Raw genomic sequence first — 14,424 nt, forward strand, 5'->3', positions numbered from 1 at the left:
TGCTTAAGTTTTGATTATCGTCAATGTTTTGAAATAGTATCTAGAATTTTTGTGATCTAATAATTAAAATTCTCTCTATACTATATAAATATATATATATTGGTAGGTGCAATTTTATATTTTGTTCCTGAATTAAAAAATAAAAATGAATTAATTTATACATATTACTATCTAATTTATTACCGTATAAATTATTAATTTGACTTGAAGCTTAGATTTGATAAACCAAAATTATTTTATTCGAAAGTTGATGAGGAATACGTATAATAGTTATATTAATATTTTTAACGATTTGTCTAACTTGAATTGTTAAATGCTCGATTGGTATAGATTTGAACTGTATTACCTCCATTCCTAATTTTTTTATATAATGTCTAAAATTATTTATTACTTCTCCAATCTTTAAATAGATTTTAAATGACCTTTGCTCCCAACTTTTTTTCTCTCACACTGATAACAATGTCGATGTCAACCAAGAGACTCAATTGACAAAAAGTATATATTTTAAATTACCTTTGCTCCCAACTATCTTCTTCTTAATTCATAAGAACAAGGATATTATAAATTCACTTCATGCAAATAAATATGATCATATTTATCTATTTATTTACGTACTTCACATGATTCAAGTATAAATACCCAATTCCAAAATCACTTTTTGTTTTTGGCTAAGGCAATTTCTATTAAAAGGAGCAAAATGCTCTAAAGGCATTGCATAAGTAGATTGGCCAGGCCAATACCTTCCAGGCAACTTCAAGGCTAATTTCCTATGCTCTCCAGACATAACTAGTGAATCAGCCAAAGACTTGGCTTCCCTAAACACCCATACCACTATCTAATTTATCCACCTCCTCATAAATTCAATGAACTCCAATGCCTACTGGATGCAAGAGGGTTGATATCATGTTTAATTAGGGTTAATGTGCCTTGTACATGTATGCAAACCAATGGTAAAAAAAATCGCATTTTAATTCACTGAATAATTATGAAGTACGAAATTTTTAAAACAATTCTCTTTTTTCTAAATTGCAAAATCATACTTTCTTTTATTTACTATAAATACATTCCCATACTAATATATATGATTAGATTAACTTTATTTATTGCAGGGCATATATAGTTTTTTTTTTTTGAACGATCACAAAGGTTTAATTATGCATTAACAAAAGGGTAAATTTCATATCTAAAGTTACAACTGCCACCAACGACTCTTCCACCTTCTTTTCCATCACAGCAGGTCGGAAGCTCCTCGATTATGCCGTCAAGACACTTCTTACACTCAGTGCTGGAAAGGTCCCTGGTGCACTGAGTCAACCCGTAAAGTTTGTTCGATCCGTACAGCTCCGTTTCTCCAACGGCATACATTTTGGGATTTGAATAAGCTTGGTTAGCCAACTCGCTCAGCAGTTCCTTGGTCTTGGCATTGAACGACTGGGGTTCACTCACGTTGTTCAAGTTCCACATGTAGAACCGGTTTCGATTATCAATCTGGCCAAAGAACTCCATGTTTGAATACTTGAAAAGACAGTTATCGTACCAGATAATTGCACCTTTGTTGTAGGGGCAGCGTTTTCGTATTTCACTGCCTGCTTCCACAACACAGGTTTTACAATCCGGGGTCGACACATCGCCTCTGCAAAGTGCGAGGCCATAAGCTTGGTTAGGCTTTTGACCTATGGAACCGAGGCCGAACCCTTTGGGAGGGGCTTGAATGGAGAGGTAGCCAGTGAGCTCCTTTAAGTTGGCTTCATAAGGATCATAGGCAGAGAAATTCCCAGAGTTGGAACAAAAATGGAAAAGAGGGTCAGCTCCAAAAGCTGTTTGGACAATGAAAGTAAGGGCTAATAGGTAAACAAAGGAGGCAACTCTTGAAGAAGACATTGCAGAGATTGTATGTAATGTAGCTTATTTGTTTAAACCTTAGGGCCATGCAAAACAGCTATTTATAGGGAAAAATTATCCAGGTTTGACGGAGGAGGTTGATAGGCTAAGGGTTGAAGAGGCTGACATTTTCAGTTATTTTTACTGATGAATTAATTAAGGTAATGAGAAATTTTCAAACGCCGGTTGAGAGGCGGCTCTAAGATAATGCTGTAAATAATGGGTTAGGCTGAAAACGCACTTAAACTATCATGGGGGATGTGAGAATTACAATATAGATCCTTTTTAAGTGTATTCTGCATCATTATTAGGTTCTAAAGTCATGCAAATTGCAATGGTTTATGTAAGGAATTAATTACTTAATTATAATAATTAGTGATTGGTTAAAGGTGCATGATGTATGGATACATATTAAATATTGAGTGTTATAATTTATAATTTTTAAAAAATACTGAGTGTTTGATACATGATGCTGATTAAGTTCAAATGAAATACATTTAACATTTGGCACAAGGTTGTAACTATGTAGTGTATTAAATGGAATAAAGTTTTTGTTTGAAAGGAATTGGAAGCTTACAAGTTCAATGTGTAATGAGGTTACAGGATATGAATAAAAAGAAAACAATATTCATTATATCTAAATTTGCATCTATTATGCTTTTATATGTTTTGCAGTTCTATGTTTTCATGGGGTGTACCTCCTATTTTTTTCTCACTTAACTATTTTTTTCATTTAAATTCTAATTATTTTAGGGATATTTTAGTATGATTAGAACTTTAATTTTAGCCTATTTAAAGGGGACTTGTATTTTTATTTTGAGACGCCAATCAATAATAGTTTTTCTTTGAGGGAGACAAGATGTAGTCGTAAATTAGTTTTGGTGAGAGTTTCGTGATAATTATGGAAAAAGTATTTTGTACCCCTCTTGTGAGCACCTTATGAGGTTTAGGGTTTTGTTTATTGATTTGCTCTTTGAGATATTGAGCTTTGCATTTTGGGTTTTGGGTAATGTACGGATTATATTAGGTTTATTTTCTTCATATTATACTCTCATTTGTTTACACATTTAGCGAAAAGCAAATACCTTATTTGTTTGTGGTTTTTTTTCCCTTTGAAGATTTTCCATGTAAAATATATTTATGTTCGTTTTTTCAATTTTTTTCTTTCCTTTTTTTGTTTGATGTCTATACAGGTCGATCCCCAATAATTTTTATTAAAAAAATATACGTTTTTAACCATCTTATTCTCTCTCAGAAATAATTATAAACGTTAAATTATTATTATTATTTCTATGTTAAATGGTACTCTTTTATCAGATTGAACGAGTTACAAGTTCTAGAATTTGCTTTTTCTTATTTAAATGAATTGAATTGATGAATATAAAACGAAAGTTGCTCTTGTTTTTATCTTTCATAATTAAGTTAGGCTAGACTTTAAGCAGCAATTTATGGTTAATTCAACCTTGAAGAATTAATATAATAAGTGAACCAATCATGTAAAGAGTTGCCTCAGTATCGTCAACCTTAAATTTGTCAGCCTCATCAATGTTTCTCCACACATATTTGTCAACCATTTGTTTTTGCTAAATAGAATTGTCCATAACCTGCACTAGTCACAGTTAATTGTTCTTATTACCTACAAACTCGATTCATCATTTATTAAAAATATTTTCGTATTAATATTAAATTTTGAAAGTAAAATAAATTTAAATAAAAATGTTATTTTTTAAAATTATTAAATAATAAATTGAGTTGAATCAAATCGATCTAAATTTACCTCTCATTCTTCGGATCGTCACCAGCTGCTCAGCTTTCCGTGAAGACCATTTGTTGGCAACGGGAACGCATTCAACATTAAGCCACCTGCTTTTTGGAGTGAACACTGTTTCAAGTGTGAAGACTCTTTTTAGTGGCCACTGGAGTCCACTTGAACATAACAATCTCGTACTACCTCAAAAGAAATAACAGAGGGCCCCACCATGTATGTCCACAACGCACTCCATGATGACAACCCGTTGGTAATGACCTGCCATGTCACCATTAATAGACAATAAGGTCTTTCCTATAAATACCCTACATAATGATGAGAAGGGGTTCTCCCCCATTAGCAACCTTATGCACTTACTCTTTGCACTCAATCTCCTTAACCTTCACAACAACCATCCTCCTTTTCTTGTCTTTCTTCCGCTCTTTTACTGCTTAGGTGAATCGATCTCCTTTGCACCACCACATTCTCCTCTTATGATTCACCTCTACAGCACAACACGAACCACATGTGTCCTCCACACGCAAACACTTGACGATTTAGATTTTAAATGACATTCAATTCACACTCTAATTTAGGTAAGATTTCATCTCGCTAAGGTCTAAGGAGGACCAATTGAAAATAGACATGTAATTTAGATCACATTGTATGTAATTTTCATGTTACACATCTATACTCGATCTATGTCATTTGGTTGTATTAATATACATGATTAGGGATGAATTTAGTTATGATATATGTAACAAAAGTCATCTTGATTCTATGTTAATATAATTAATGGACGAGATTGTTCAGAATATCTTTAGATCATGATAGTAAAGTTTTGAACTCATATGGTTATATATGACTTGCAATTATAAGGTAATACATATATGTGGTCAAAGTGGGAGATTGTTGGATGATATGGACATTACATATATAATAAGAATAATTACATATTATTTACTATCATAAAAAAGTTAGCCAAAATTAAAAGTAATCTAATATGACTAAGGCTTGTTGAGCTTCAGTTAATCAATAAAGTATGGGCCAAGTATATAAAGATATTCTAGTAATTAATTTCAATATCTTAAGATATTGGTAGATTTCCTTTTCCCTTTTTCCTTACCCCTTTATGTGCACCTTAAATTTCATTGGTCCATGCGTAAGATAACCTTTTATTGTTCGATAGAGTTTTAGTTCAGTCTAACACCATTAACTCTCTTTTTTTTGTAATTTCAGTTTCTCTTTGTTAAAAAAAACCTCTAATAAGTGTCAAAAGTAATAGATTTTAACCTCATTCTTAGTGCATTTTTAAGGGATTATGTGACATTAATTCTGAATTATATACTCCTAATCCTTTTATATTCATGTTTTGATGCTTAATAGGGCACTTGAGAGCAATAGGAGTGAAAAACGGGTGGAAATTAGAACATTTGAGTATTCTGGAAGCTATACATATGCAGCAGACTTCCACACGGGCATGTCAATCTTGGGAACCATGTGCGCTAACAGCTGAAAGTTACAATTTTTAGGTTTTTGGCACTTTAAAAAGGCATAAATAAGGAAATAAATGAAATAATAAGCAACCGTAAAGAGATAGCATGGAAATTACCCAAAGAACCCCATTGAAGTCGGTTTCCAAGCAGTTCTCTATCAAGATTCAAGAGTCCAAGTTGATTTCCACGGGATTTATCATGGATTTCTTTTATTTTAGTGGTTATATTCTTTTTTTTTTGTTTATACTTGCAATTATGAAATAATTCTCTTAATACTTAGGGGAGATGAACCCTAGGATGAATTCTATTGTTTGATTTCTATTTTTATGCAATAAAACCTTAGTTTCTTTATTTTCAATTATGAATACTTAATTATTCTTGGGTTGATAATTCTTGAACATTAATTCATGTTTGATGTACATAAGTCTGAGGTTGAATAGATCTTTCTTGTGATTAGATCTTGCATAATTGAATGGAGTTGCATGCAATCCCAAAAATATGATGACATAAATCTACCGAATTAGAGTCAAATCTAATAGGGGGATCCACGGAGTGAATTAATGCAATAATAGATGTTTTAATTATAAAGAAATTTCAATTAATCAACCTAGAGTTAGTTGCTCTTATGCTTGAAAGAGATATTACATAAATTAGGATTTCTACGGATCAAAGAGCTAAGAAAAGAAACTGCATAAATTAGATTGAGAATTATAGATGAAATTTAGGTGGATCCTTACCTAGGTATTGTTTTGTCACTTGGTTGATACTTGATTATTTTTGTGTTTTATTCTTTGGTGCAATCATTAGTTAATTTAGATAGTTTATTTTATTTTTAATCAACCATTTGAATTATTAGGTTAAATAATAGAAAATTGATAATTACTAGTAACTGTAGTCTTGAAAGGAATGATATATATACTTACCAAAGAGAGATCAACCTCAAATAAAGAGAGATTTTATTAAATAAAAAACCTATCATTTTCTACAATATTTTCTAAACACAATCCAAGTCTCTTCAATATCAATTTCTAAACCATTTTCAATAATCTTCCAAAAACAAAAGAGAAAGAAATTAGAAAGAGAAGAAACATTCAATTTTCAAAAAAAAAACTTAAATTTAATTTGTGATACATTGCATGAATTCAATATCAGATTCAATAGCAGCCTTAATTTCAGACACTAAAGATCCAGTTGCCTTCCTAGCAATGCAATTGTTAATTTGGGCAAATTTGAAATTGGTACTTTTATATTATGACCAATGCAAGTGTTTATTTCTTCTGATAGCCTTCACCATTGAAATTTCCGCATGCTCATGTTGAGCCAAAATGAATACCAAGCAAAAAGATATGTTTTGCTTTAGTGATACGGTGCGTAGAAGACTTGATGATATGGGGCATTTCATCCTACTATTTTATTTTACTTTTTATTTTCTTTTTGTTGTTATCTTCTTTTATATATGATATTCTATTTTTGGCTGAAGTCATTGTTTTCGCTAATGAAAATTGTTGAGAAATTAGTCTCTCTCTCTCTTTCTTTCTGTTCTATTTATTCTTCTTCCTTCTTCTTAAACTCTTCCTCCCCTCTCTAAAATTTCTCTTCATTCCTTCTTTTTCTGTCATTTTTTGCTTTCTAATTTTTGTTCGTAACAAAGGTATCAGAGCTTCAGTCGATCCTCCATGGCTGGTGATGAGTCGAATCGAACCCTTTTTATCGCAACCTATCATATGATTTATCTTATTACCCTGGAAGCGCTCCACCAAGATTTCTCACCTGATGGATCTGTGGAGAAAATCGTCACATTTCAAACGTCGACTAGCTTTTAAGCCTTGATCCAATTTGAAGGATACTTGAATGCTATCTTTGTAACACCCCTTACCCGTATTCGACACCGGAATAGGGTACGAAGCATTACTAGAACACATACACTTGTAAACTTATTTAATCGAGTTATAAAACTTCATCTAAATTAAAACTTTCAAATTATTAACATGCTTTTATAATTCTTCATAATATATCCTCAAAATATTATATTCATAATAAATAGGACCTACGAGACCTAATACATATTCATGTAATTCAAAAATCTTAATAATTCAATGTTTCATTTCCATTTCATTCAATTCACAAATTTCTCATGTTCACAATTCAAATATTTAAGTTCAATACTAATACATATTTACTATTTAACTCAACGTTTATCGATTATACCATTCATTAACACATTTATGAAATTCTCAATTTTGCAATGAAAATATCACTTTAGCTTAAATAACAACATCAATTCAACTCATCATCCTGGTATAAATTCACTACCACTTATCCATTTACTATAATTCTTTTTGGCTCATTTGTCACTTACCATCCTTAATCAAATTAGGGAACGGTTATGGAAAATTGAGTACTTCACTTCCACTTTGCCATAGTATAACTATGGTCTTGCGTATGATCACTTAGCACTTTCCGAAGCCATAGCCTTGCCATGGTTTTACAGGGATCACATTTATCACTTGTCACTTGTCCTTGATCAGATAAGTGTAGCTAAAGCTACCACTTATCACTTGTCACTTGTCACTGATCAGATAAGTGTAGCTAAAGCTACCATTTATCACTTGTCACTGATCAGAAGTACTCAAATCTGACGTTACGCTCAATTTTATCATTTATTCAGTTTCGCATTGTTATTTTATTCTCAATTCAGCAACAAATATATCTTATCCTACATTATATAATTCACAAAATTAACATTTAATCATTAAATTTCCGCTATATGAACTTACTATTTCATTACCTTTCCGCACTTGTTTCTTATGCATATCACACAAGATTTTAAACATATCATTCAACCATAGTCGCAAGCTAGTGTATTTAAACATAACTCTTTTTGGAACTAACCACATAATAAACTATTTCACTAGAGATTACATGATTTAAACCTTACCACCCTTTTCATGATCACAAGCATATTTTCAATTAGGCACTTACCATTTTAATGCATAACTTATAAATTTAACGTGGCATAATCCAGCCACTGCTTGGCCAAAGCCTAAGCATGTACACCAAATATGTTAGCCAAATACACATATAGAATAAGCATTATAAGCATGGATGAGCACAACATTTATTTATGTATCACGCTTATCAACATGTGTTAATTCATAAACCATTCATGACATTATTTCATACCAAATCATATAACGAATATACCATACATACATACAATGAAACTTTACTTTCACACATAAGCTTAAACCATGACCAATAATGCACAAATATAAGCATCATTTCTATTTCATCGTTTATCAATTATAATCAAGCATATGACCAATTATACACAAATCATTCATATATTACCTAATTTTCCTCCTCATCCTCTCCATTCCACATCCTTAATGTGTATAACACATTTAAACAACATTATCCATACTATCACTATTTTTCTGCGTGTAAATTCAAGTTGTCTGTCTGAGTCAGAATCACTAAATTATTTATATCTTGAGCTACAGAGCTCCAAATTAAGATCTGTTAATTTTCCCTGAAACTAGACTCACATATCTTCTTACCATAAAATTTTCAGAATTTTTGGTCCAGCAAATAAGTACAGTTTATTCTTTAAAGTTTCCTCTATTTCACTGTTCAATAGTTTTGATCTCTCTTCACTAAAATTTAATTATCTCACTGTACAGAATTTGTTTCTCTTGAAAATAGATTCACTAAGTATTCTAAACATATAAACTTTATCCCATAATTATTTTTGTATAATTTTTGATAATTTTCCAAAGTCAGAACAGGGGATTCCGAACTCATTCTGACTCTGTCTAACTAAACTTCAAATATCTCAAAATATATAACTCATTTGCTTTATCTGTTTCTTTTATGTGAAAATAGACCCATTCAGCTTCAATTTCATAGATTATTCAGCCTCTAATTCAATTTTTCACCATTTTTCGTGATTTTTCAAAGTCACACAACTGTTTCTGTCCAAAACTAATTTGTTGCTAATTCTACTATTTCACAAGTTCACTTTTTCACTTTCGATCACTATTTAATTCAATTCCACACATATATTCATCATTCAATTACACTTAGTCGTTACATGATCTCATGTATTTTCACTTAGTTAATTTCCCGTTAAACACCTGGAATATACACGAATACGTAGAGAATTAGCACATAAGTGCCACACTATTATCTAGCCGAAGCTACCACTGATACGTAGCCGAAGCTACCACTAATATGTAGCCGTAGCTACCACTAAAATGTAGCCGAAGCTACCACTGATCAATAACACTGGAAATGTCCACAAGCCTACTCACACAAGCTGTCAGGTGTCTGCAACACATGCTAGATCACCCAGCACCCAGGACTTACTGTAACACTGTAACACTGGTCTCTAGTGACATGTCACTTGTATCCATTTCTATTCCTAAGTTCAACCGGGAATTTACACTTAACACTTTATTTTAAACACTTTATCACTTGAATAATTCATGAATAATTTTCCTTACACATTCAATATTAATTCACATATCAAATATAATTCACAATTTATAAAAATATAACTCTTATTTACACGAAACTTACTTTGGTGCAACAATATAAAAATTTAGCAATTTAGTCTTTAATCTTTTCTTTTCTCCGATTAAAGTCGATTCCATTTCTTTTTTGATATATAATAACACATTTGACTTATTTAATACTCACATTTATCAAAACAGTCATTGACTCAAACTTTGGAAAAATTACAATTTTGCCCTTAAACTTTTGCATATTTACACTTTTTCCCCAAAGCTCGTAAATTAAACTTCATCCCTTATTCTTATGTATTATGGCATGCTGAACAGTTTTCCCTTCTATAGCAACATCAAATTCCCACTCTAACACTTACTTATGAACATTAGGTATTTTTACCTATTATACCATTTTACTCGTTTTCACTTAAAATCACTTAGCAAAAGTTGTTTAACATAATTTCAAGCTTCATATTCTACCATAAATTTTCAATTTTCAGCATGTTCATCCATGGCACAGTTTTCATACCTTGATAACCTTTCAAATAAATCTTCAAAATAAAGAGAACATGTTATCTCGATCTCAAAAATATAAAAATTATTAAAAACGGGATATGATTACTTATCGATTTATGCCAAAAAAGTCTCTTTTCTCTCTCCTAGGGTTTCTATGTAAATTTTGGAGAAGAAGATGATATGTTCATGTAATTAATTATCATCTTTTAATTTCCCCAAATTCCAATTTAGTCTTTTTCTTTTTCTCAAATTCCATGGATGATTCATCCATAAAAATCTACCATCTTTTGATTGTTAGTCTATTTACCATATAACGACCTCTAGTTTTGAATTTCATAGCTATTTAACCCTTCTAGCTTCTAGAATTCAATTTCTACATTTTATATAAATAGGTCATTTCCTTAATTAATCACTAAATCGATAAAATTTTCATATCAGTATTTTCATGCAACCTTCCTACCATAATGCAACCCTTGTCATAATTTTAAAATAAATTTTTTTCCTCGTCGGATTTGTGGTCTCGAAACCACTGTTCTGGCTAGACCCAAAATCGGGTTGTTACAACTCTCCCCCTTTTAGGGATTTTCGTCCTCGAAAATCTTACCAAAAGAAGTTACTTCCAACTCTAATGAAATACTTTCACTAACTTTCTAGAATCACTAATCAATTTAATCTCGTATATTTTTTTTAATACATATATCTCTATATCATACTTTCTGAAATATAGATTTTTCATTCCGACTATCTGTCTTCATACTCGTGAATGCACAGAATTTATTTTCTTAGCTGAGGACATGCTTAAATACATATAACTCAAATCACATCTTGATAATTCAGTTCACTTTAATAAAACAACTGAGTTGGTTTCAACCATCAAACACTAACATATCAAAATACTTTTTTCTCCATGTTAAGGATACAGCTCAAACACACAATCTTTCAACATTTTTTTTAGCATGCGAATTAGAGATCCTTTAAACTGTATTAGTTCAAGGAATCAGATATTCTGATTTAACTCATTAACTTTATTCAAATTTACCTGAGTAAAATTCTATCATACAATTTTGAGCTTATGCTCTCATTATTTATACCCTTGCTGATGACAATTCCTTACACAAAAATCAGAAAATTCTAGATATCAGAATCACCACATTTCAGCTCTAAAATTTCATCGTAGCAAAACAATACACTTTCTAAATATGCATGCAAAATAGAACAATAACCGGTCATAAACCAACCAGACCAACAGGGCTTTCGTCTAACATCATAGTTAGCTAACATTCTCACAACATAAGAACTCTATCAGAACTGAACAATTATATACATATCTTTGAGGATAAAAGTATATATAGAATATCCAAAAAAGATCATCGTGTTCATTTCGATTGTAGTCGTCACACACAGGCATCTTTACCATTTAATTATCATTTCTCTGACTAATTCTGCTATCACAAACCTCACATTATTCTATTCACTAACAAAAATCAATTCAGAAGAACTTCCAGTTAATACATTCATTCTTTAGATAACATACTTGAATATTTTGTCTCATCGAATTTAACTTATTCTTTAACCATGACATTACGTAATCCGTATAATCTTTAAAACAATCTGATATTTCTTTTAAAACTGAGTTCATTTGTTACACAATACTCAACTCTGTTTGCATTACTAGTTATTTGACCACTAAACTCTTTAGTTCACATTTATGAGCTTATTCAACATGATTTTCGTAAAATTTTGTCATAAAGCAATACTAATAAAGGGGTGATGGTGAGGTCATAAGGCTTCTAACTCACTCTCATAAATACATATATATATGACTTTAACATTCATCATCAATGTAATACCATCATAACCACCTAGTTCATTCATATATTTTCTCACATATAGGTGTCACACACCCGTGTGTCTACCCGTGTAGACAAAAATCAGGTTATTTTTCAAGCCTTATTTCTCACTCATTTAATCTTTTACCTTCATCAATATTTTAATACATTCAAGTACCAATTTAAGATATTCAACTAAGCGTTATAGTTATCACCATTTGTTCATTTCATAGCCATACTAATAACCATCATTTTCTTGTATTTCAGATAAATACATATATCCATACATATGCATGCAACTCACTATTCTTCCTGTCAATCACAATTTCAAATGACAGATTCATGTAAATGAGCTCAAAATCATTAGCTGTTTAATTTTTGTCACTTAAATTCACATGCACATAATTTATTAACATCATCTGTCAAACACAATCTCTGAATGATGAGATCACATAATTGAGCTCAATTTCACTGTTCAGTATGTTTTATCACATAAAATTTGCTTAACACTTACCACAATTTGTCAAATTAGAAAACGTCTTACGGAATTGAGTACTTCGTTTTCACATTGCCATAATATAACTATGGTCTTGCACATCGTCACATATCACACACCAAAGCCATAGCCCAGCTATGGTCTTACACGGAAGCAATAATAACATTTTCACATGTTGCCATGGTCAAACCATGGTCTTTTCTGTCAATTCATCACATATCACTGAACGAAAGTACTCATTCCTGCGTTCTACTCAATTTGACCTTTTAGTTCTTCTTTTTCTCTTTTTTTACTCATATACTTGAGTATCGTTTTCAATATTATCGAAATTAGCTCGGTTGAAAAAGTATTCCTGTTTATGAGTAAAATAAATCTCACTAGAGTCGAGAGATATCACACTATCACAGGTTATATAATGGTATGTATTTTTTTAAACTTCACATATGCTACGTTCGGTCTGAGAACAGACTAAACCGTAGCTCTGATACCAATAAATGTAACACCTCTTACCCGTATTCGACACCGGAATAGGGTACGAAGCATTACTATAATACATACACTTGTAAACGTTTTTAATATCAGTATTTTCATATCAGTAAATCGATTAATTACTAAATTGATAAAATTTTCATATCTGTATTTTCATGCAACCTTCCTATCATAATGCAACTTATGTCATAATTTTAAAATAAATTTTTTCCTCGTCGGATTTGTGGTCTCAAAACTACTGTTTCGACTAGACCCAAAATTAGGTTGTTACAATCTTAGCTAGAATTTCTTTGTAGGGTCGTAACATTTCTGATGATTGTTTCCAACTTGATATACAATTTTATGATGTTGGTATGTTGATCCAGGGGTCATGTGCAAGCAAAAATTTGATTGCTACATCTTTAATAATACCGCAAATACCGATTTCCAAATCTAAAGATGGTGATGCAGATGGTGGTGTGGTGGAGCTAAAAAGCATAATAATCGTAGTTCTCCACCATCCTATTCAACATCGACGATATCGAGTGACACATATAAGTACCACGCGATCCTTAAGAATAAACTCTATGAAGTCTGCACGACTGTTGCTCTTTCTTATACATTAGCTATGAAGGTTGAAGGTCTGTCTACGCAAGTCAAAATTCAAGCACTTCAATTGGATTTGATGCTTCAAAGTTCCTCCGATACAGGAACAAGGTGAACCTGATAATGGTATTTTAACTACACAAAAAAATCAGGGACACGAGTAAGGCAAGCCATAACTGGGACAAATGATAGGTGTGCAGTGATGGGTAAGGTTCCTCCAAATGAATACTTCTTCAGTAGAGTGTTAGTAGCAAACGATCCAGTTGATGATTTCGACAAAATTTTAGGTGATTCTATTGTTGGGAATTTAATGGCTTCTACTAGATATTCTGTTCATTGGTATTCAGCTATATTTGATAACCCTTGCAAAACCTTACTTTGGATTACTTAGGTAGTGAGCTATTCAAGAGTTCGTCAATTGTCTGTGCTTGTTACAGTAGACCCATACCTAAAAAAGTGTGGTTTTGTTAGAAAATGGTGCACTGTTCTTGTTTGATTTAGTTTCTTATGTTAATTTTTAAAAACTCAATGGCTAAGTTAAAGGGAGTGAACTTAGATTTTTATGGGATGATTTAAATGGTGCAAATAATTATAAATGGTTGGGTATTGAGTTCAATTTGCATCCTAGGATTTTAGTTGTTGCCCAATCATATGTTGTTTTATTACTTGATTTTATACATGATGCATGCAATGTAATTTGTTTAGGTAAGATTGAGATGCTGAGCTTTATGTTGCAGTTGATAAGGGTCCATTCCTATCATTTTCTAAAGCAAGAGCTGATGGGTTTCAGTATGTTTTGAGTTCCAAAGGTTTTTTGCCTATTTGTAATGTGCGTACGCCAATGGTGCCATTGTTGTGTTAGGCTCATAATCTAGAT

The 14,424-nt window shown here is 31.6% G+C and overlaps 1 protein-coding gene across 1 annotated transcript; it reads right to left on the reverse strand.

The window, feature by feature from the left end:
- Positions 1 to 1,022: 1,022 nt before the first annotated feature.
- LOC121222351 (cysteine-rich repeat secretory protein 38) lies at positions 1,023 to 1,949 on the reverse strand. The gene has a single exon (XM_041102945.1). The coding sequence runs from the start codon at positions 1,879 to 1,881 to the stop codon at positions 1,153 to 1,155; it is 729 nt and encodes a 242-aa protein (XP_040958879.1). The 5' UTR covers positions 1,882 to 1,949; the 3' UTR covers positions 1,023 to 1,152.
- Positions 1,950 to 14,424: the final 12,475 nt, after the last annotated feature.

This window comes from Gossypium hirsutum, chromosome D10, assembly GCF_007990345.1.
Source record: "Gossypium hirsutum isolate 1008001.06 chromosome D10, Gossypium_hirsutum_v2.1, whole genome shotgun sequence".
Classification (NCBI taxonomy): Eukaryota; Viridiplantae; Streptophyta; class Magnoliopsida; order Malvales; family Malvaceae; genus Gossypium; species Gossypium hirsutum.